This window comes from Dendrobates tinctorius, unplaced genomic scaffold (genome assembly GCF_039654945.1).
Source record: "Dendrobates tinctorius isolate UK_male_01 unplaced genomic scaffold, ASM3965494v1 ptg000011l, whole genome shotgun sequence".
Lineage (NCBI taxonomy): Eukaryota > Metazoa > Chordata > Amphibia > Anura > Dendrobatidae > Dendrobates > Dendrobates tinctorius.
The window spans coordinates 97814658-97839247 of NW_027361679.1; the positions used below are offsets into that span (position 1 = coordinate 97814658).

General features: G+C 42.0%; 1 protein-coding gene across 8 annotated transcripts in view; it reads right to left on the bottom strand.

Annotated features, from left to right (window-relative positions):
- SPPL2B (signal peptide peptidase like 2B) overlaps nt 1-24590 on the bottom strand; it is a 140134-nt gene that overhangs the window by 18542 nt on the left and 97002 nt on the right. For all 8 annotated transcript variants that reach the window (XM_073545150.1, XM_073545165.1, XM_073545157.1 and 5 more), the window contains exons 10-12: nt 20106-20180; nt 19950-20012; nt 19484-19583 (exon numbers count right to left, since the gene is read on the bottom strand). In XM_073545150.1, the coding sequence (XP_073401251.1) occupies nt 19484-19583; nt 19950-20012; nt 20106-20180 (238 nt within the window). The remainder of the gene's footprint in view (nt 1-19483; nt 19584-19949; nt 20013-20105; nt 20181-24590) is intronic.

The window sequence follows — 24590 nt, forward strand, 5'->3', positions numbered from 1 at the left end:
CCTTTCTGGGTATTGTAGTGAACCAACTCCATTTATCATTTTAGTAGCCCGCCTTTGATCCCTTTCAAGTTCAGTAATGTTTTTCTTGAGCACCGGCGTCCAAAACTGCACACATTACTCCAAGTGTGGTCTGACGAGTGATTTGTACAGAGGGAGAATTATGTTTTCATCTCGTGTCCCCAGACCTCTTCTAATGCATCCCATGACCCTATTTGCTTTGGTGGCAGCTGCCTGACACTGGGCACTCCAATTTAGCTTCTTATTGACTAAGATGCCTAAGACTTTTTCCATGTCTGATTTCCCCAGCAGTTTCCCATTTAGTAAGTAATTATAGCATCTGTTTCTCCTTCCCATGTGCATAACCTTACACTTATCTGTGTTAAACCTCATTTGCCATTTTTCAGCCCAATTCTCCAATTTACTCAAATCTGTCTGTAGTTGCAAACTGTCCTCCATACTGCGCCTTAGTGCGCTGAGCAGTTCATCCGTATTTGCAGATGAAAACAGGTATCTTTTCCCTTTTCTGGGGGGATCTATACCCAACTCTTCTTCTGGGTCTGACATGGACAACTCCTCTTCTGAGGATCTGTCCGACTCCCTTGGTCTCTTTCAGGACCCTTGGGACTCTGTCTGTACAGACTGAGGGTATACTAGTCCTGAAATCGAAGTCTGCACCTCCTGCCTTATGACAGATCTCATATTGGTCATCAGTGCAGCCTGTTATTCTCCAACAATCCTCATAGTGCATGTTTCACAGGGGTGTTTCTGCCAGGTGTCCGGTAGTTTTGAAGTGCAGATAGGGCATTTTTTGTTCTTCCCCGACTTCTTGCTATTTCTTTTAGGTGCTGTCGAGGTGGATACTCCCCCCTAGAATACAAAAAGTATGTGCCGTGTGTCTTCTAGGTTTATAATGGGCTTATGTGGTGACACTTTTGCCAGCTTACTCACGTGCCCCTGGCTCTCAGAGCAGATTTCCGCCTTTGTGGGATCCTCCATTACTGCCTCAGAAACCTTGCAAAGACTGTCCCTGCAACCCCATTACCTCTAATATAGCGTTGAAGGGGTCCGGCGTTCCTCCTGGAATGCCGAGCTGCTGACCATGAACCGGAAGTCCTCCGCCCCCCCTGGTCGGAGGTGACGCTGCCTTGGCTGGGCCGGCTGTCAGCTGCGACCTGGAACTGGATAGTGACGCGGCCGGAAGTGCTACAGCCTCGGCCCCGCTGGGATGATGCCCGCCAGCTGTTTGCGGCAACAGTATGCCTCGGGAACCGCGTGATGGACCCTGGAAAAGCCGGTGTTCCCAGAGGCGGCCCGGAGACACCGGGGCATGACCGAGGCACCGCGTCTGGGATGAGAGCCCCCACAGGGAAGCGACCCATTCCTCAGGAGCAGCGCTGCACTGAGGTAGGCTGAGGGACCCTAGAACGGGGTGTCAGCCGCAGATTTCTTGAGGCGGGAAGGGAAAGGCTGGGCCTCCCGATCCTCACCATCTGGCCGGAGCGGTCAGTGATAGGTTCTCTCGTCGTTCCTATCCCCAGTGGGACAGGAAAAACACTGAATGGTGGTATGGGGAGGGTCCTTTTAAACTCTCGCTGTTTCCTGTCCCACAGAAGATAAGAAGGACATCCTCCATGGTGCTGTCAGGTGGTGAACTGGAAATACACATTATAAGGGGTAATAAATCCAAAGCTGGCAGAGGGACATTTAGAAAGACTGTGCAGAACCTTCACAGGCGCGTGGAAAAATAGTTTATGCAGAGTTGAGAACCAAGTGATGCAAATATGATTAGACTGTTTTTGTGGATCTACAATGTGCCAAGTAGAAAGACATTGTGCAATTTTGAATATGGTAGTTTTGCAGCAAGTTCTATCAAAGCACATGTTTTTATGTGATCTTTATCAACCTGAGAGAGATTCTAGAAACAGCACTGTGTGGAGTAAAGGAGCTATCCAACTCAATTCAGGGGGAAGTTCATTCAAAGAGTATTTGGCACAGTTTTTGATGTGGATTTAAATCCTCATAAAAAAAAAACTGAATGTACACATTCATGAGCCCACATTCCAACGATGAGTATTAGATGAAATTTTGATATTGCAGAATTTTGGACTATTTCTGTATCTATTAGATAAATTAGATTACCGTATACAAACTGTGTTCCAAATTATTATGCAAAAAGAGTTTAGGAGTGATAAGGTTAGAATTTTTTTTAGTCATTTAAACTCATTGATGGTGATGTGTGTCAGGGCTCTTTATATCACTGAAAGCAATTGCAGATACCTGTGCAAATTAGTTTGGCAGGTGTGTCCAAATAAAGGCAAGACTACTTAAGACGACTGTTCCACATTATTAAGCAGCCTACATTTTTTGCCAAAATGGGAAAGAAAAAGGATGTGTCGGCTGCTGAGAAGCAACAAATTGTGGAGTATTTAGGTCAAGGCATGACTACAATCAACATTGCCAAGACACTTCATCGTGATCATTGCACAATCAAGAAGTATGTAGCTGATTCCCAGCACACACATGTGCGTGCTGATAAGGAAAAATTGAGGACTCTTTCCAACAGGCAATTGCGTCAGGTTAAAAGAGCAGCTGCAAAAATGCCTTGTCATAGCAGCAGACAAGTTTTTGAAGCTGCTGGTGCCTCCAACGTCCCCCGAACAACAAGATGCAGGGTCCTTCAGAGGTTTGCAGCTGTGCGTAAGCCATCCTGTCGACCATCTCTATCCACTGCACACAAGCAGAAACGGCTCCAGTGGGCCAAACGATACATGAAGACTGACTTCCAAACTGTTTTGTTCACCGATGAGTGCCATGCAACGCTCGATGGTCCAGATGGATGGAGTGGAGGACGGCTGGTTGATGGACACCCCATGAAAACACGACTAAAGTGCCAACAAGGAGGAGGTGGAGTAATGTTTTGGGCTGGAATCATGGGGAGAGAGATTGTCGGCCCCTTTAGGATCCCTGAAGGGGTAAATATGAACTCCATAATCTATGTGGAGTTTATAAAACAGCACTTCCTGCCATGGTTCAAGAGGAAGAACCGTGCTTTCCGCAGCAAGATCATTTTCATGTATGATAATGCACAGTCTCATGCTGCAAATAACACATCTGATCTCTGGCTGCTATGGGAGGACAAACTTATGGTGTGGCCACCATCTTCCCCTGACCTCAACCCCATTGAGAACCTCTGGAGCATCAAAAGGAGTGTCTATGATGGCGGGAGGCAGTTCACATCTAAGCAACAGCTCTGGGAGGGTATTCTGTCCACATGCAAAACAATTGAAGCACAAACCATCCAAAAACTGACAAATTCAATGGACGAGAGAGTTCAGAAGTTTCTTTCGAACAAGGGGTACTATGTGCAAATGTAACATCACCTAGAATAAAGTTTTGACTTGAAAACTGTTTGATTTCATTTTGTAATAAGCTGATAATGCTTATAATTTCACAATTGACCATTTTTTTGTTCAAAATAAAAATAAAAAGGTTGAAAACTCTGCTGTGCATAATAATTTGGAACATGCATTTTGAGTGTTTCTTATTTTTAAAAATATACTGTTTTCATAGGCAGTTTGTTCAAAAACACTGCAATTATACTAGAGTATTTGACTGGAAAATAACAATGACTGCAATTCATATAGGTAATTTAGAGAAAATATGAGGAAATATTTTTTGCATAATAATTTGGAACACAGTGTACTCGTGTATAAGTCGAGATTTTCAGCCCATTTTTTGGGGCTGAAAGTCCCACTCTCGGCTTATACACGAATCATATACCTGGGGGTCGGAGGGGGAGCGGGGGTGTCAGAGATCATACTGACCCCCCCGATGCGTCTCTGCAGACCCCCCGCTTCTCCCACGATCTGCCTTCCTTCAGCGGTCACATGGTACCGCTCATTAAACTCATGAATATGCGCATATTAATGAGTTTAATGAGCGGGTACCACGTGACCACTGAAGGAAGGAAGGGAGACCGTGGGAGAAGCGGGGCTGCAGAGGCCACACCAGGAGGGGGTAAGTATATCCAATATTCACCTGTCCCGGTTCCAACGCTGCTTGCTGCTGTCTGCTGTGACCTGCGTCAGTGAAGTTTAGGCAGCGATGACGTGGTTAGTCCTCTGCTGCCTAAACAGTCACTGACAGATGATGCGGCAGACAGCGACGAGCAGCGATGGACCCGGGACAGGTGAATATCTCAGGTACCGGGTCCTGAGGGAGCGGCGACACCGGCATCTGTCCCCCATAGCGCGCCGGTGTCCCCGCCTGCTCAGGACCCGGCACCTGGCCCCCAGCGAGGAGAGGTGAGCATGGCTTTTTTTTTTTTTGCAGCAGCAGCAGCATATGGGGTATAATCTATGGAGCAGCATATGGGGGCATAATATATGGAGCATCTTATGGGGGCAGCCTATGGAGCAGCATATGGGGGCATATTCTATGGAGCAGCATATGGGGGCATATTCTATGGGGCAGCATATGGGGGCATATTCTATGAAGCATCTTATGGAGGAATAATCTATGGAGAATCTTATGAGGCATATTCTATGGAGCAACTTAAGGGGCTATAACCTTTATGGACCATTATATGGGACATATTATTCTATGGAGCATCTTATGGGGCCATTAACAACATTTATGGAGCATTATATGGGGTGTATTTTGTATGGAGCATCTTATGGGGCCATCATGAACTGTATGGAGCATTATATGGGGCTCCTGATTCAGTATGGATATTCAAAAACATTTAACCTACTGATGTCTCAATTAATTTTACTTTTATTGGCATCTATTTTTATTTTTGAAATCTACTGGTAGTGGCTGCATTTTCCACCCTAGGCTTATATGCGAGTCAATAAGTTTTCCCAGTTTTTTGTGGCAAAATGAGGGGGGGGTCGGCTTATACACGAGTATATACTGTTCTTGTGTTTTTTTATTGTTTTTGAGTGTATTTTTTCATGCAGTTTTATCGCAGCTTTTGCCACTTTTTGGCATGTCATGTTTTAAATAAAGATACTTTGCTTTTGATACTTCCTGGTATTTGGCTTTGATAAAACTTTATTGATATAGACATGTGTATAGTGCATGTGTTTTATCCACATTAATGCAATTCTATGGTGAGAATTTGCACATAAATCTCAGAGTGCTTGAAATAGAAATTGACATGTTAAGGATTTGAAAGGTACATCGCATGTTAATTTATGATGCGCAAAAAAAAAAAAAAACAGCACAAGATGTCTATAAATCTAATCTATTTTGCTGGAACTGTAAGATGCTGCGTTTTTGGTAAAGCGAAAATATGCAGTCAAAAACGCATTGTGTCAACAAAGTCTTAGAGAGCCAACTTGTGGAGGGAAGAGTTCTACAAGTAGATTTTGTGCCCATCAGGCATTTATGGTAAATACTCGAGTATAAGCCAACCCGAGTATAAGCTGAGGCACCTAATTTTACCACAAAAAACTGGGAAAACCTATTGAATTGAGTATAAGCCAGGTATGCATTGTCCCCTCATCCCCTTCTTGGTATACATGGCCTCCTCATCTCCATCCTGGTATCCATGGCTCCTCATCCCTATACTTGTCTGCATGGCTCCATCCCTAGTCTTGTCTGCATGGCCCCCATCACTATCCTTGTATGCATGGCCCCATCCCTATATGTGTATTCATGACCCCATCCTTATCCTGGTATGATTGGCCTCCACCAAAAAACATAAAAAAAATAAACCATTATACTTACTTTCATGCACTCCCTCGTAGCGTCTTGTTCCGGTGCCAGCAGCTGTTTTATGCTTGTAAGCAGGACATGACAGGGAGGTCATGCACTGCTCACAAGCAGAGTACAGATCCTGGAATACTCACTGCTTCCCACGCCAGAACTATGTTCGTGGAGGGCAGTGAGTATTAAGTAGCGTGCATAGTGTCAGTCGCCGGGCGGTCACGTGTGCCTGCTACATGAGAAATGAATATTCACCTCTCTCCACGCCCATGGGAGTGGAAAGAGGTTAATATTCATTTCTCTTAAGTAGCGGGCACACGTGACCACCAGACAGCTGCAGGAGGTGGGGCTGACACTGTGCGCGCTATTACAGAGAAACGAATATTCATTGCCAATGCAGTGAATATTCATTCCTCTTTAGCAGCTGGCATAGAAGTTGGCGGCAGCCGCAAGCTCCTGCCTCCTGTGACCTGCTGCTCTGCCGTTCCCCCTCCATCTTCTAGACACATTACTCGAGTACGAGCCGAGGGGGGTGTTTTCAGCCCAAAAAATGTGATGAAAAACTTGGCCTTTACTCAAGTATATAATTGTGATATGCCATACAGAAGGTAAAATACCTTTTATTTTTAGCGTGGCCCCGGATGGGCTCAGATTGGTGATCTGGACCAAAAAAGGCAGTGTAGCCCTTGCTTTGGAAGATCATACTTTAAACCCCTTAGGGACTGGGCCAATTTTTTTTTTTTTAAATCTGACCAGAGTCATGTTATGTGATAATAATTCTGGAATGCTTCAACATTTCCCATTGATTTTGAGACCGTTTTTTCGTGACTCATTGTACTTTATGACAATCATAAATTTATGTTGATATTTTCTACATTTATTTATAAAAATATCAAACATTACAAAAATTTTAAAAAATTAGCAATTTTCGAACTTTGAATGATTATCTTTTTACTCCAGATAGTCATATCACACAAAAACATTAATACTATTTCCCTCATGTCTCCTTTACATCAGCACCATTTCTAAAAAAAAAAAAATTTTGTTAGAATTTTAGAAGATTTAAAATTAACAGTAATTTTTCATTTTTTCAAGGAAATTTACAAATCTTATTTTTTTTAGGGACCTATTAAGTTTTTAAGTGACTTTGTGTGTCCGTTATATTGGAAAGCCCCAAAAGTGATACCATTTTAAAAAGACCTTCCCTCAATATATTCAAATTGCTTTCAGATAGTTTATTAACCCTTCAGATGCTTTTCAGGAATACAAAGGGACATGACAGGAATGAAAATGTGTATTTTTACCATCTAAATGTTGATAACTTCTGAACAGGCTGCTATAGTTGGCAGACTTTAAGGCCATTATTTGGCCATCAACTGCCATGGCAAACACGAGGACCACACAAAATCTCAGGGTGCCAAGACCAAAGCCTCCACAATCTGTTAACCATCTAGATGCTGTAGTCATTATTGACAGCAGCATTTAAGGGGTTAAACGACTACAGTCGGTACCAACACTGATTACGGCTGATGCAGCAAGTTGTCAACTATAAAGTACAGCTGACGGCTGCTGGATTGTCACCCATGGGGGAAAGCTAGTCTCATATTTCAAATCAGTAAAAAGACAGACTGTTGGTCACTAAGGGGTTAAAAATGCAGCTACACCAAAATATGCTTTTTTCATTTTTGGAGAGGAAAAAGGGTTATTTAACCTTTATACGTGATTTTAAAGCGAACTTGTCAGCAGGATTTTGCTCACTAAACTACAGACACTATCAGGTTGGCACTGTTGTACTGATTAAAATGATAGCTTGGAGCCAATTTTTTTTTTTCCTCTAGCAAAAATTGTATGAAAGAAAAAAAAAAGATAAAATTAACATTCATCAAAATGATGGCTGTGTCTGTGCTGTAGCATGATACAATGGCTAATATGCACATATTCATTTATGATTTAGCCATATAGTATTGTGGGAACTGGAGAGGAGAAAGACCAACCCAAAAAAATGGTGTGCACATCCACATAAAATAAAAAATGTATAAAGCTTTATTTAGATACCTGAGACACAGCAAACATTAAAACCATTTAAAAAACATGTATGAGAAAATGGTGCATAAACCTCACCCCTGAAGGTAGAATTGTATGGGACACGATAAACAATGAACCAATTGGACCAAGCAATGAAAAGCACATATGCTATAAATAAGCCACAAAATATCCACAGTATAGCATGCAAAGTGAAACGTAGACATTTACAAATGGGGCATGATGAAGATTAGAAAACATGTGAGCAACATGTATAATAGATACGGTAGATTAAGACATCATGCTCCCAAAAATGTTATACCCAAAGCTGCAGCACATCCTATAGACATATGTAAAACATGATATGTAATTAATGACATTGTACCCAAACCACAAGGCGTGTGTGTATCTCCAGGTCTAAAAAGCCTGGTTAGATGTAGACAGGGGGAAATCCCAAAAATGTATGATGTATACAACCTGTGGTGTGTGATCTGAGGGTGCAGCAGAATGCAAGAGGGGGTAGTTGGCTACGTAGTGATGGGGGCCGCCTGGTCAGTTCAAGAGAGGCTCATGTACAGAGCCGAACTAAGTACAAAGTCCCAGTTTGGCTGGGGTGAGATGAAAGCCCCACGCGTATCGCTGCTGCAAGCAGCTTCGTCAGGGGAATTTATTTTTTTTATGTGGATGTGCACACCATTTTTTGGGTTGGTCTTTCTCCTCTCCGGTTCTCAGTTGTTATCCTTACAGGTGTTGCACCCCATCATTATATTCGTGCTTTTCTCTATTTCACGCGGTAGTGTGCCCTCTGCCCCCCTCCTTGTTCACATATAGTATTGTGGGGAGAGAAAATAAATAAATGATTGCGTTTCGATAGATGCTACTGTGAAGGCGCCGTTTTGATGAAGAAATTTTTTTTTCTCCCCACAATACTACATGACTAAATCATAAATGAATATGTGCATGTTACTCATTGTATCATGCTACAGCACAGACACAGCAACCATTTTGATGTATGCTAATTTTATCTTTTTTTTTTCCACACAATATTCTATGCAGTATGGAAAGTAGGGGGCAGGTCAGTGAGGGATCAGAGACCTGTCATAAGCCATACAGATGAATACCTAATCAGAGCACCACATGAAGACCCCCCCACAGGCCGCCCCGTGCACGAGCCTATCATTAACTCAAAACTGAAAATAAAGATTAAACAACCACACTATGGATTTCATCACCCAAGGTATCATTGTCATCAGTATAACGGCACCGACCTGACACTGTAGGTTACTCAGCACAATCCTGCTGACAGCTCCCTTTAAATGTATTTTAAATTAATCGCTTTTTTAGCTTCACACACAATTTGAATCATTTTGCTCCTTTAGATTTGAACATGGTGGTGCTCCCACTATCACGTGATGGTGTCCATCAGCTGGCCCTCAGCTGCTAGAGAGACATCAGAGGCATCAGTATATACAGTTAGGTCTAGAAATGCTTGGACAGTGACAAGTTTTGGCATTTTAGCTGTTTTCCAAAACATATTTAAGCTACTGTTACATAATCAATATTGATTTAAGGTGCAGGCTCAGCTTTAATTTGAGGGTATTCACATCCTAATTGGAGTAAGGGGTAAGGAATTACAGCTGCTTTTCCCCTTCACCCCTGGGCCATTTTCCGTTTTTTTCCTCCCCTTCTCCCAGGAGCCATAACTTTTTTATATTTTCGACAATATGGCCGTATGAGGTCTTGTTTTTGGAGGGACGATTTGTACTTTTGAATGGTATCATTGATTTCACCATATAATGTACAGGAAAATGGGGAAAAAAAAATCCAAGTGTCGTGATATTGCAAAAAAATGCAATTCTACAATTATTATTTTTTTTTTTTTTTTTTACTTACCATGTTCACTATATGACCTGGCAATAGGATTCTCCAGGTCAGTACGAGTACACAAATATGTAGAGTTTTGTTTTTAATTTAAGTGGTGAAAAAAAGTATTCATCAGCCGCCGCCTGCAATATAAATTAAAAAAACGGCATAGAGAAAAAGTCACTGAGTTCACAGCAGTTCAGCTCAGTGAGTTCACAGCATGCAGGTATACAATATGTGGGAGAAAAATCACTGTTTAGGCACTGGCAGGGCTCAGAAGTGAAGGATTGTTGTTTTGGAATGCAGACTTTGATGGAATGGTCTGCCGGTGTTCATGTTATGTTTGCAGAGCCTTTGATGTGCCTAAACAGTAGAAAACCGACACAAGTGACCCTATATTGGAAATAATCTAGTGTTTTCCTGGTATGTCAATTTTATAATGTGTTGGCATATATGTAAATTGTGTAGAGTGCATCAGGTTGGCATACGTTAGTTCTGTACTGTACGTCAGGTTGTTATACGCAAGTAGTTTAGTTTACATCAGGTTGGCGTATGCGAGTTGTGCAAGTCAAAAAATCCATTTAGTAGTCCATGGAGGTGTGGTACAGTTGAAAGCATTTTTTTTTTTTATACACAGGCCAGGTTTGTCGGGGTAGGTGGCGCATTGCCAAATGGTGCCTTTGCCTCTCTTTTGTAACACACTCGGCACCTTTTTTGCTACCTTCCTTTCTTTGAGGTTTGGGAGACCTCACCGACGAAATGTTGGCTTGGTACGATACAGCTACCTTGAGTTCTGGACGTACTAGCTCCTTCCTCACTGCCAAATATTAGGGCCTGTGATGTAGCGATCACTAAGCGGATTGGGGTACACTCACTTGGCAGCGATATTTTAACACACAGCAACAGTTTCTACATTAAATAAGTCCATTTCTGGTTTATTACACAACCAAAAACCACTGTAGACTATTTCAACTAGGGTTACGTCTGCACAGTTCAACAACTAACATCCGTCAGTGCACACAATTCCCCATGCTCTGGGTTACCTGCTTCACAGGTTTTCAGTCTTCACACACTGGCTTTATATTGGTCCTGTCAGTAGTCCAGACCCTCAGTAGCTTCCTGGACTTTCAAGAGCTCCAGCCTCAAACATGGCCTTTTGTTCCCCCTCATGTTGTGGAACCAGGAAGCATATAGGACCTTTCTGACACCACAGCAACACAACCCCCTGGGAGGTATGTGGTTAACCAGACCCATCCATCACTTTCTGTTTAACCCTTAAAGCCAGCCCTAATCAACTATACAGGTTTGTGGGGCAACAAGACCCAGCACACTGTCCTGGATTTAGATCACAGCAGACCTCTGTGTGTGCGATACATACCTGTCTCTCGTGATACCACTAGTTGGTACATCACAGGCTTTAATCACTACTCGTGGAACTGAATGTTTGCACCGGTCTGGCCACATCATGATAGCACAAAGGTGTTGTACATTGCCATCTTGTTTTACACCTTGGCCTTTCTCATGGCACTGTACGGCTGGAGGACTTGTTCAGAAAGATCAACTCCCCCCATGTTCTTGTGTACCCCAAAACACAGTCTGGTTTGGTACAGTGGAGGAGGTGCTGCCATCACCATGTATGGTGGTCAAGAAGAGGGCATCCTCTTGTCCTTGTATGTGACCACCATAATCTTGTTGCTACATTGGGCTCTGCTCTCACGCTTTCTGAGCAGCTTCCCAATTAGTGTCTTAGGGAGGCCTCTCTGACTTTTGTGGAAAATACAGAATGCTGCAATAGCTCGCGCAGAAAGGGATGCTGGTATAAAAGTTATCTACTTACAGGTGATAACCTTGATCCAGCAGTGGGTGCACCAAATCTCTCACAATTTTCCCACTCACTCCCAGGGCAGGGGGCATTCAGCGGGTTGAATCAGAGTGTCCTTCCCTTCATAAACTCTAAACCTGTGGGAATACCCTGAAGTACTTTCACACAGTTTGTAGATCTTAATTCTAAACCTGGCCCTCTCACTGGGCAGGTATTGATGGAATGTGAACCTCCCCTTGAAATGGATTAGGGATTCATCTACGCAGAGGTCTCTTTGGGGTGCATACACCTCAGCAAACTTGTTGATGAAGTGATCAATGACTGTCCAAACTTTGAAAAGTTGATCAAAGTGGGGGTCATCTCAGGGAGGACATTGTGCATTTTCATTGTAATGCAAAAAATTGTGGATGGCCTCAAAAAATTAAGGGTCATGGCCATGCGAAACAGTCGAACGCTGTATAAAACATTAACACTCCAATATTGCCAAAGTTCTGGCTTTTTCGCTAACCTCATGTGAAGAATCAGGCCCCAAAACAGGATCATTTCTACTGCATCTAAAGGGGTCCAGTAAAAAAAAAAAATAAAAGTGCGGTTTTGAGCCAAAAATTGCTGGGCATAAATATTTGTTGGAACCGCCATGAGGTTTACGAAATCTTCTGAAAAAAAGACTTTGACAAAGTCTATTTCTGTGACGTCTGTGGCGTCAAATTGGATTCCTGAATGCGCCATAAAATTAGGCATCTGTGGCTCATATTCTTCAGGGGGTAAGATCCATACAGGGTCAGTAATGGTGGGCGTTGATTTATTTTCTGTCATGGGGCATCTACGTAGTGGTTCAGTATCACTTGAGGAAGAGGAGGAGTCAAAAAAAAGGAAGGTGGGATTTTCTCTCCACTGAATATCGGGTTTGGGACAGGGGGGATGACATTTTTCCACGTATGCAGTGTTTATGTGCTTAATTTTATTCAGATGTGTGAGTGCTTGGTGTAATTCTAAACTTTTTTTTTTTTTTTTATTATTGTGTTAAAAAAGAACAAAAAAAAAAAATCAGTGATGTGTTGCTGATCAGCGCTCGATGGTTGCAGGACACACGCACGGATGGGATTCTTTTTTCCACAATGGCACTAACCATAACTCAATTCAGTAAAAAATACTGTAGTAGACAACGATTACAACGGTATATTTTTATTGTCCATAGTCTAAGCCTATCAACTAAGCTAAATTATTTTTTTGATTTTTTTTTTTTTACCCTTTACTATCTGACACTAACTCAATTCAGTAAAATATACTGTAGTAGACAACGATTACTACGGTATATTTTTACTGTACCTAACCTACTTCTTTCAACTAATCTAAGTTAGTTTTTACTTTTTTTTTTTTGTGAAAAAAGAAACTCAACAACCGGAGGCCGGTCAGTGATGTTAGTCACCAATCAGAGCTCGACAGCTGTAAGACGCAAGCACGGATGTGGTGCAAAAAGGACAAAAAAAATAGTCTTTGCCAAAAGTGAGCGCAATGCTAATCAGTAGTGTGTCTCTGATCAGCGGCTCGGCGGCTGTAGGATGCATACATTTTTGGCTTGCTGTTTTAACATAGTAACATAGTTATTAAGGTTGAAGGGAGACTTTAAGTCCATCTAGTTCAACCCATATCCTATCCTAACTTGCCCTAACATGTTGATCCAGAGGAAGGCAAAAAAAACCCATGTGGCAAACAGTAAGCTTCACATTGGGGAAAAAAATTCCTTCCCGACTCCACATACGGCAATCAGACTAGCTCCCTGGATCAACGCAATATTAAGGAGACTAGTGTATATACCCTGTAATATCATACTTTTCAAGAAAGGCATCCAGTCCCTTCTTAAATTTTAGTAGTGAATCACTCATTACAACATCATATGGCAGAGAGTTCCATAGTCTCACTGCTCTTACAGTAAAGAATCCACGTCTGTGAGTATGCTTAAACCTTCTTTCCTCCAGACGTAGAGGATGCCCCCTTGTCCCCGTCACAGGTCTAAGAGTAAAAAGATCATTAGAAAGGTCTTTGTATTGTCCCCACATATATTTATACATTGTAATAAGATCACCCCTAAGCCTTCGATTCTCCAAACTAAATAACCCCAAGTGTAATAACCTGTCTTGGTATTGCAGACCCCCTAGTTCCCTAATAACCTTGGTCGCTCTTCTCTGCACCCGCTCCAGTTCAGCTATGTCTTTCTTATACACCGGAGACCAGAACTGTACACAGTATTCTAAGTGTGGTCGCACTAGTGACTTATATAGAGGTAAAATTATGTTCTCCTCATGAGCATCTATGCCTCTTTTAATGCATCCCATTATTTTATTTGCCTTTGCAGCAGCTGCCTGACACTGGCCGCTAAATGTGAGTTTGTCGTCCACCCATACACCCAGGTCTTTTTCAGTGACTGTTTTGACCAGTGTTTTACAATTAAGCACATAATTATACAACTTGTTCGTTCTACCCAAGTGCATGACCTTACATTTATCCCCATTAAAGCTCATTTGCCATTTATCAGCCCAAGCTTCTAGTTTACATAAATCCTCCTGTAATATAAAATTGTCCTCCTCTGTATTGATTACCCTGCAGAGTTTAGTGTCATCTGCAAATATTGAAATTCTACTCTCTATGCCCCCTACAAGGTCATTAATAAATATGTTAAAAAGAAGCGGGCCCAAAACTGACCCCTGTGGTACCCCACTGCTAACCGTGACCCAGTCCGAGTGTGCTCCATTAATAACCACCCTTTGTTTCCTATCCCTGAGCCAGCTCTTAACCCACCTACACATATTTTCCCCTATCCCCATTGTTCTCATTTTATGTATCAACCTTTTGTGTGGCACCTTATCAAAAGCTTTTGAAAAGTCCATGTACACCACGTCCACTGCATTCCCTTGGTCCAGTCTGCAACTTACCTCTTCATAAAAGCTTATCAGATTAGTCTGACAGGAACGGTCCCTTGTAAACCCATGTTGATATTGGGTCATAAGGTTATTCTCCTCCAGATACTCCAGTATAGTATCTCTTAGAAAACCCTCCAGGATTTTACCCACAGTTGAGGTTAAACTTACTGGCCTATAATTTCCAAGTTCAGTTTTTGTCCCCTTTTTGAATATTGGCACCACATTTGCTATACGCCAGTCCTGTGGTACAGACCCTGTTATTATGGAATCTTTAAAGATTAAAAATAGTGGTCTATCAATGACTGTGCTTAATTCCTGCAGTACTCGGGGGTGTATCCCATCCGGGCCCGGGGATTTGTCAATTTTAGTGATTTGTAGACGCCGCCGTACTTCCTGCTGGGTTAAGCAGGTGACATTTAATGGAGAATTTTTATCCCTGATCATGTTATCCATCATGGGATTTTCTTGTGTAAATACTGTTGAAAAAAAGTTATTTAGCATATTGGCTTTTTCCTCATCCTCCTCCACCATTTCACCCAGACTATTTTTAAGGGGACCAACACTATCATTTTTTAGCTTCTTACTATTTATGTAGTTAAAGAATATTTTGGGATTATTTTTACTTTCTCTGGCAATGAGTCTCTCTGTCTCAATCTTTGCTGTCTTGATATGCTTTTTACAGAATTTATTTAATGCCTCATCACTACCTACTTGCTTTAATTCTCTAAATGCTTTATTTTTATCTCTTATTGCGCCCCTTAAAGCTCTATTTAGCCATAGTGGTTTCCTCCTATTTCTCGCATGTTTATTCCCATACGGTATATATTGTGCACAGGTCCTATTCAGGATGCTAATAAATGTCTCCCATTTTCTTTGTGTATTTTTATGTCTCAGGATATCGTCCCAGTTAATTGCACCAAGATCATCTCTCATCCGTTGGAAATTTGCCTTCCTGAAGTTTAGTGTCCTTGTAACCACTCTACTACACATCTTATTAAAGGATACATGAAAACTTATTAATTTGTGATCACTATTACCCAAGTGACCCTCAACCCTTACATTTGATATGCGGTCTGGCCTGTTTTAATTTTTTTTTTTTTTTTTTTAAGGCGTTCGCTAAACAGAATAAATAACGTGCCAGTTTTATAGAGTGGGTTGTTATGGATGCGGCGATACATATCAATTATGTGTATGTTTTGTTTACTTTTGTAATTTTCTTGATTTGTGTGTGCTTTTCTGGTGTTTTTTTTGTTTACTTTTTTACATGTTTTTTTACACCTTTTTTCAACTGTGGGACATGTATAATTTTCAGTTTGAACACTGGTCTCCTACTCTGCTGTACTCATGTACAGCAGTGCATGAGACTGTCAGTGTCTCTCTGACAGCCTGTGAGAGCCAGCTTATTTCTGGATCTCACAGGCCACCATACCCTGAGGTCATCAAATGACCTCAGAGTACCATGGTAAACATCAAGATCTGCGATGCTCATCGCGGAGGTCCGATGGTTACTAAGGGGGTCTTGTGACTCCCTTATAACAACTTAAATACCGCTGTCGCGATTGACAGCGGTATTTAAGGGGTTAATCGGCCCTGATTGGTCGCAAAACCATGTGCATAAAAGTGTGGTCCGCCACAGTTCTGTGCACTTCTGAAAAACAGGACAACTGTGAACAGAGGCCAGTTGGAGTCCAGAGTAACTCTACTGCTCCAGCAGGGGGGGGGCCATCTGAATCGGGTCACTTGGAGATTGTGATGGAAATCCCAAAGTAAGTGGTCAGCGTAGAGCGTCGGATAAATGTGACTCCAAATGTATGCAAAATGATCCCAATAAAACCTTCAAATCAATCCAAAAAAAAGCCCTCACTCAGCTCTGTCACCTGTTAATGGAAATATAGAGGGTTTCCACGGTACTGGTAGCACAAAGGCTCTGCAAAAGCACTATAGCTCCTCGCCTGCCAAAAGAAATCCCAAAATTCTGCGCTCCCAAACCCAAATGCCCCCTACTTTCTGAGCCCCAGTGTGCCTAAACCACATTTCACGTCCACATGTTTGGCATTTCTGTAGCGATAAGAGCTGGCCTAATGTCACTAGAGCGTACTGGTCACACCCCCCCTAAAAAGCAGGGCGAAACGTGCGCGCCGGGGCCAGGAGGTTACAGTTGCGCAAACAGCTTGGTACTGCAGTGAATTTCCAGTATACTATGTATTCTCAGCTCCACTGTTTAATCATTTGCTTTACATCGGGCATTTTTCCCTCTATATTGTTCTTTATGGACAGCATATATTGCAATCAAAATGTCATATGTAGTATAGCCTATTGTGAGGCGATCCTGGATTAGATCGCAATTCAGTTGTGCCTAAAAAAAAATTTCTGCTTGTGTTAGTGCCATCTAGTGGTCAAACACCAAAATTGCACTTTTGTCTTTTCTTGATATTATTGTATTTATTCTAATCAGGATATTTCTGAACTAAATTGGATTCTGACCAGAATTAGCTCCTTAATTTTTATATATATATTTTTTTAGGCACAGGCACTTTAGAGATTATTGAATAGTTTTTGTTTAACTTTGTGGTACATGATTTGCAATGGAATTAGAGATAAGTGAAATTATATACTTAGCTGATACTTATTGATTTTTTCTTTACCTGTACCTCTTAATTCCTGCACCTCTTTATGAAATTTTAAATGTTTTTATCTTTTTTTCATCTAATAAATGATATGCTTTTATAACTGCAAAAATTGTTCTTGGTCACTTCAATTTATTGCATTTTGTACATAAGTGTATATGAAGCGCAGCCCATGATTTATGGGCATATTGAATACTTATGGACGTGTGGCACTTAATGGCAGTTTGCAATTTTCACTCCACAACATCCACTGCAGCTTGTTTCTGGAAGACACATATGGAGTTAAAAATCGTCACTACATGGCTAAATTAATTCCCAGAGGGGTGTAATTTCCAAAATGGGGTCACTTGAAGGGGGGGAAATTCTGCTCTTCTGCCACTTTGGGACTCTGTATATGGAGCCCACAAACTATTGTACAATAATTTGTTCTCCATAGTCAAATAGCTCTCCATCCCTCCCAAGTCTCGCCATGTGGCTATTCAGTACTGTACAGCCACATATGGGATATTGTCACGTATAGCAGAAACTGTGCGACACATTTTGGCACCATTTCTACCCATTTCACCATGAGGAAATTTAAAATCTGTGAGTAAAAATTTTTGTGGGGAAAAATGTAATTATTTCTTCACTGCACAATGGTATAAAATACTGTAACACACCTGTGGTGTTATTATGATCACTGCACTCCTAGATCAATTCATTGAGATGTTTAGTATGTAAAATGGGGTCACTTATGGGGGTTTCTGCTGTTCTGGAACCCCAGGGGCTCTGCCAATGTCACATGGCACCCACAAACCAGTGCAGGAAAATCTGCTCTGTAATATGGCGCTACTTCCCTTCTGAGCTTTGCATTCCTCAAAAGTAGTTTTGACCACTTATGGGTTATTGATGTACTTAGGCAAGTTTCACATTAGCGCTTTTTTGCGCAGCGCATCGCGAGCATAAAAACGCAAAACAAACGGGCTTTTTTTAGCGTCATGCGTACGCTGATGCGTCAAAAAACGCAGCGTTGCTTGCGTTTTTGCATGCGTTTGCGTTTTTTATGAGCATGCGTTTTTAGGTGTGACATTTTTTCCCATTATCTAGACCACATTCCAGACTTGTTTACCTCAAAAACGCATGCGCAAAAAAACGCAAACGTGCGCAAGACCATGCGCACGCATGCGTTCCCATAGACTTCAATGTGTTGTTTTTACGCATTCCGTGCGCAAGCGTTTTTTTTTACGAGACAGGGCGGACCAAAAAATGCAACATTTTGCGTCTGGCGCGAAACACAAAAAAACGCATGCGCACGAAAACGCAAGTGTGCGCAAGACCATGCGCACGTCATGTTAAACATAGGTGCGCAGTGCGGGTGTGCACGATGTGCTGCGCACAAAAGCACTAATGTGAAACCAGCCTTAGGAATAATTGTGTAACAAATTGTTCTGTTTGTTTTCTCCTATTACCCCTTTCAAAAATTGCAAACTTGGGGTCAATGTGACAGACATTTTGGTGGAAAAATAGTAAAAATAGTATTTCATTTACACAGCCAAATGTTATGAATTGCCTGAGGGTGAAAAGTTTACAAAATGGGTTCACTTGTGGGGTTTCTGCTGTTTTGGCGTGTTATTTCCTTTCCAGCCCTGCCATGCACCCAAGCAGTCGCTTTTCAACAAATATGGGGTATTGGCGTACTCAGCAAAAATTGCACAACAAGTTTTGGCATCCATTTTCTCCAGTCAAATGGTGCTCCTTCCCGCCCGAGCCATGCTGTGCGCCTAAACGGTAGTTTTACACCATATATGTGCTATTGGCGTACTCAGGAGAAATTGCAAAACAAATTTTGGGATTTTTTTTTTTGCTACCCTTGTGAAAATGAAAATTTTGGGATTAAAATAACATTTTTGTGGGAAAAGGTTAAACAAACTTCTTGAATGTGGTTTTGAGTACCTTGGGGGGTGCAGTTATTAGAATGGTGTCACTTTGGGGTATTTTGTGTCATATAGGCCCCTTAAAATCTCTTCAAATGTGATGTGGTCCCTAAAAAAAGGTTTTGTTAATTTTATGCAAAAATGAGAAATCACTGGTCAAACTTTAACCCTTATAACTTCCTAACACAAATATGATGTTTCAAAAATTATGCTGATGTAAAGTAGTCATGTGGGAAATGTTATTTATTAACTATTTTGTATGACAACTCTCTCGGTTAAGGGCATAAAATTTAAAAGTTTGAAAATTGAGACATTTACTAAATTTTCACCAAGTTTCTGATATTATCAGAAATAAACGCAAGTCATATCAAACTAATTTTACCACTGTAATGAAGTACAATATGTCACGAAAAAAAAACAACCTCAGAATCAGTGGGATCCGTTGAAGCGTTACAGTTACAGTATTTATGATCTCAATGTGACACTGGTTAGAATTAAAAAAAATTGGCCTGGTAACAATGGCGATAACAGGTTCTGGCACGAAAGGGTTAAACAGAATGTGAAGCACAGAATTGCATAAAAGTATTAACCAATGTTCAATACCTGGCACTAATATGTCTCCGAAACCTAGAAGAGAGAATGGCCGGTCACAGAGAGCCAATGGTGAAGAATTTAATCTTGGCACTTTCAGAACCATTGGAAGCTGGTATAAAAGAAGAAATAATATCAAATGAAAAAGCAACTAATCATATACTTTGTTACATAGAACATTTGGGCTGCACATTTTCTATGATCTATAGTCTTCTAAACTTTTACCATTGATTCTTAATAGCAAAATCACGCGAATGATTTTGCATGAAAAACACAGAACTTCATAACATTATACCTAACATTCAAGGCATTACTTATCCCTTAATGGTCTATGGGACTGCCTAAAAAAGCTGAGCACTGTACACTATTTTCAGTTCTATGTACAATGGATGGAGTGGAGGTGGTTGTAGGACCCACTCCAATATGACGGGCATATTTCTCAGCACTCAGAAATGGTAACAATCAAATGACAATTTACCTTTTCCTGAGTATATGAATCTGATGGACCTGCAGCAACTTCAACCATGATACTCTCGCCACTCTGCAGAGAGAAAAACAGTATCAAAATACTGAACAAGCAGCAGATTTTCTTACTAGGAATCTATCTAATACTTCAGTGCAAGTCATAACTTACCTTAGTAAAAAATGGCGTGATGAACACAAAAAAGACGTCATATACAAAGAGAACAAGCAAGAGCAAAGTGCAGCTCTGGAAGAAAATATAAAACGTTATAAAATCAACTTAAAGACTAATGAAAATTGCTTTTGACAGGCTCATATACATACATTTTATACGTGTGTGTGTTTATTTCTGTTAATGTTGATGATTATGGCTTACAGCCAAAGAAAACCCTAAAGTCATTATCTCAGTAAATTAGAATAATTAACAAAAAACACCTGCAAAGGATTCCTAAGTGTTTACTAAGGTCCCTTAGTCTGTTTCAGAAGACTCCACAATCATGGGAAAGACTGCTGACTTGACTAACAGAAATAAACACTTGAAATAGATCACTCCGTTTGTAATGACTATATAATATATGAGTTTCACTTTTTGTATTGAAGAACTGAAATAAATTAACGTTTTGATGATATTCTAATTTTGTGAGAGCAGTGATCTTCAGTAGCGCGCACAGTGTCAGACGGCGCCTTCCTGCAGCAGCCAGGCGGTCACGTGTGGCCCTACTTACGAGAAAAGAATATTCACGCCCAGAGAGGTGAATATTCATTTCTCATAAGTAGCGGCACACATGACCGCCGTCAGCTGCTGCAGGAAGACTCCAGCTGACACTGTGCACGCTACTGAAGAGCAATGAATACTCATTGCTCTCTGCGCACACAGTCCTGGTGTGCAGAGTAGTGAGTATTCTGGCAGCTGCCCTTCGACTTGCAAGCAGCACATGATGTCCCTGCCATGTGCTGCTTACAAGCATAAAGCAGTTGCTGGCAACGGTGCCGGATGCTGCGAGGGAGCACTGGGAAGGTAAGTGTAATTTTTTAATGTTTCCTGATGGGACTATGCAAACCAGGGTGGGGGTGGGGGATCCAAGCATACCAGGGTAGGAATGAGGGAGCCATGTGTATCAGGATTGGTTTGAAGGGACCATATATACATATATACTGTGTACAGTGGGGAAAAAAAGTATTTAGTCAGTCAGCAATAGTGCAAGTTCCACCACTTAAAAAGATGAGAGGCGTCTGTAATTTACATCATAGGTAGACCTCAACTATGGGAGACAAACTGAGAAAAAAAAATCCAGAAAATCACATTGTCTGTTTTTTTTTCCATTTTATTTGCATATTATGGTGGAAAATAAGTATTTGGTCAGAAACAAGCAATCAAGATTTCTGGCTCTCACAGACCTGTAACTTCTTCTTTAAGAGTCTCCTCTTTCCTCCACTCATTACCTGTAGTAATGGCACCTGTTTAAACTTGTTATAAGTATAAAAAGACACCTGTGCACACCCTCAAACAGTCTGACTCCAAACTCCACTATGGTGAAGACCAAAGAGCTGTCAAAGGACACCAGAAACAAAATTGTAGCCCTGCACCAGGCTGGGAAGACTGAATCTGCAATAGCCAACCAGCTTGGAGTGAAGAAATCAACTGTGGGAGCAAGAATTAGAAAATGGAAGACATACAAGACCACTGATAATCTCCCTCGATCTGGTGCTCCACGCAAAATCCCACCCCGTGGGGTCAGAATGATCACAAGAACGGTGAGCAAAAATCCCAGAACCACGCGGGGGGAACTAGTGAACGAACTGCAGAGAGCTGGGACCAATGTAACAAGGCCTACCATAAGTAACACACTACGCCACCATGGACTCAGATCCTGCAGTGCCAGACGTGTCCCACTGCTTAAGCCTGTACATGTCCGGGCCCGTCTGAAGTTTGCTAGAGAGCATTTGGATGATCCAGAGGAGTTTTGGGAGAATGTCCTATGGTCTGATGAAACCAAACTGGAACTGTTTGGTAGAAACACAACTTGTCGTGTTTGGAGGAAAAAGAATACTGAGTTGCATCCATCAAACACCATACCTACTGTAAAGCATGGTGGTGGAAACATCATGCTTTGGGGCTGTTTCTCTGCAAAGGGGCCAGGACGACTGATCCGGGTACATGAAAGAATGAATGGGGCCATGTATCGTGAGATTTTGAGTGCAAACCTCCTTCCATCAGCAAGGGCATTGAAGATGAAACGTGGCTGGGTCTTTCAACATGACAATGATCCAAAGCACACCGCCAGGGCAACTAAGGAGTGGCTTCGTAAGAAGCATTTCAAGGTCCTGGAGTGGCCTAGCCAGTCTCCAGATCTCAACCCTATAGAAAACCTTTGGAGGGAGTTGAAAGTCCGTGTTGCCAAGCGAAAAGCCAAAAACATCACTGCTCTAGAGGAGATCTGCATGGAGGAATGGGCCAACATACCAACAACAGTGTGTGACAACCTTGTGAAGACTTACAGAAAACGTTTGACCTCTGTCATTGCCAACAAAGGATATATCACAAAGTATTGAGATGAAATTTTGTTTCTGACCAAATACTTATTTTCCACCATAATATGCAAATAAAATGAAAAAAAACAGACAATGTGATTTTCTGGATTTTTTTTTCTCAGTTTGTCTCCCATAGTTGAGGTCTACCTATGATGTAAATTACAGATGCCTCTCATCTTTTTAAGTGGTGGAACTTGCACTACTGCTGACTGACTAAATACTTTTTTTCCCCACTGTATGTATATCTATTATATATATATATATATATATGGGTCGCCCTCCCAGGGCTGTGGGGTACTCGGTACCGGGCCGGTGTCGGCGGGATGTGTCACAGCAGTGGTGACCCGGTCCGTGGCCCTGGGCGCCCAATTAACAGGGGAAGATTGAATGGTGAAATGTAGTTAATGGAATAGTTCGTGACGCCACCTGTGGTGTTCGGCAAGCGAGAAGTTAAGCCGACGCTGCGTGCAGATCCTCTGGGGCTAGTGGTGTGTTGCAGCCAAGATGGTGAAGCTCCCCACAGGTGGAGCTGTAGCCCCAGGGCAGTGTAGATGTAGGGGAAGAGGAGAGGCACAAGTGGTGTAGTAGCTGGTACCCAGGTGTAGCAGTGCTGGGTGTGTTGGCGCAAGAATCAATGGAGGATACCAGGGCTTGTAGTTCCAAAGCTTTACTCACAGTCTGTAGTAGACACAGGTGCTTGCCTCTGTACTGTGTCCTCTGGGTCAAATACTCAATCAACCTCCAGGCCAGATGGAATGCTCCCTTCCAACGCTCCGCCAACATGTACCTTTCTGAACGTCTCCTCTTATAGCGCCTTTAAGTGTGAAGTACTCCCAGTACTGAGTTACACTGGAGTGCCTCCTGACAGATGTTCCCAAGAACACTACTTGTACAGCAGACAGCTGTAGTCTGCTAAGGGGACTCCTTACTCCTATGTCCCGGCTCACTATCCAAGTTGTTGTTGTGCCCCCAAGTCTTAGATGGGAGTAGTGCATTTACAGCCCACTACTCCGCCGGTGTCTGCTGCAGGACCATAAGCATCCATACAACCTCGGGGATCGGGCCCTGGCCTTGCGCTTAGAACTTCTAGGCAGGGTTCTACTCTAACCTACATCCTCTGTACCCTTTTACTCCTTCGTTCCGTACTAATCTCTCCTTCTCATGGAAGATCAGGTTTCAGTTCAATGTTTTTCTCCTTCTTTCCTTTCCCGTGCCAGCAGACCCAGGTCACTGAGGTCTGCTGCAGCACCTCCTTCCTCCATCCCTCTCCCAGGGATCTTCTTTCCTCACTCCTCTCTGAGTGACTCTCCGACTCACACTGACTTCTAATCCTAACCCATCCCGCTCTTTTATGTATTCTAACTCCACCCGCCTCCCAGCACGTTTCGTGTTCCAAGCAGGGAGCCACCAAAGGTGCTCTGCTACACTCCAAGCAGGGAGCCACAATGTGGCTTTGCTGAACTACTGTGTTGTGTGGGATGCAGATGCTGGAGCGTGGTCAAGAGCTTCCACTTACCTGGATGGTGAGGCACCACACCTCAGGAGGAGGTGCAGTACCTCTGTGGCGACTGAGCCTCAGGGGCGCCACATATACATACATACACACATACATATATATCTCAGGATAGGGGATATTGAGTACAGAATTGACCACATATTTTTGCTTCAATTTTTTTCCTAATTTCCTCCTCTAAAACCTAGGTGCGTCTTATGGTCCGATGCGTCTTATAGTGTGAAAAATACAGTATTGAGCTGCTTTGTAACTGTTAAAACAATGTGCAGATAAGTACTGACTATCAAAAGCAACCTGTAATATACATACGATAAGCTTCCAGATCAATAATCAAGAGAAAGGAATAGGTACGAGAACAAAAGAAGATTAGAAATGTTTTCTCACATGAGAAAGATAAATGATAGGTGCAGGACCTGCGTAGTCAACCCATCGAACTGTCACATTACTAGTTATGAGGAAAAAGGCAAAGGAAGTGACTTTAAGATTATCAAATCAGATCAAACCAATTCAATAAAACTAGTAGAATCGCAATCTTTCATTGATTACATATGTGTTTCTTAGCTCCTGAGGAATCAAGCGCTTGCTTTTTCCCCGATGCAACACAAGCACATA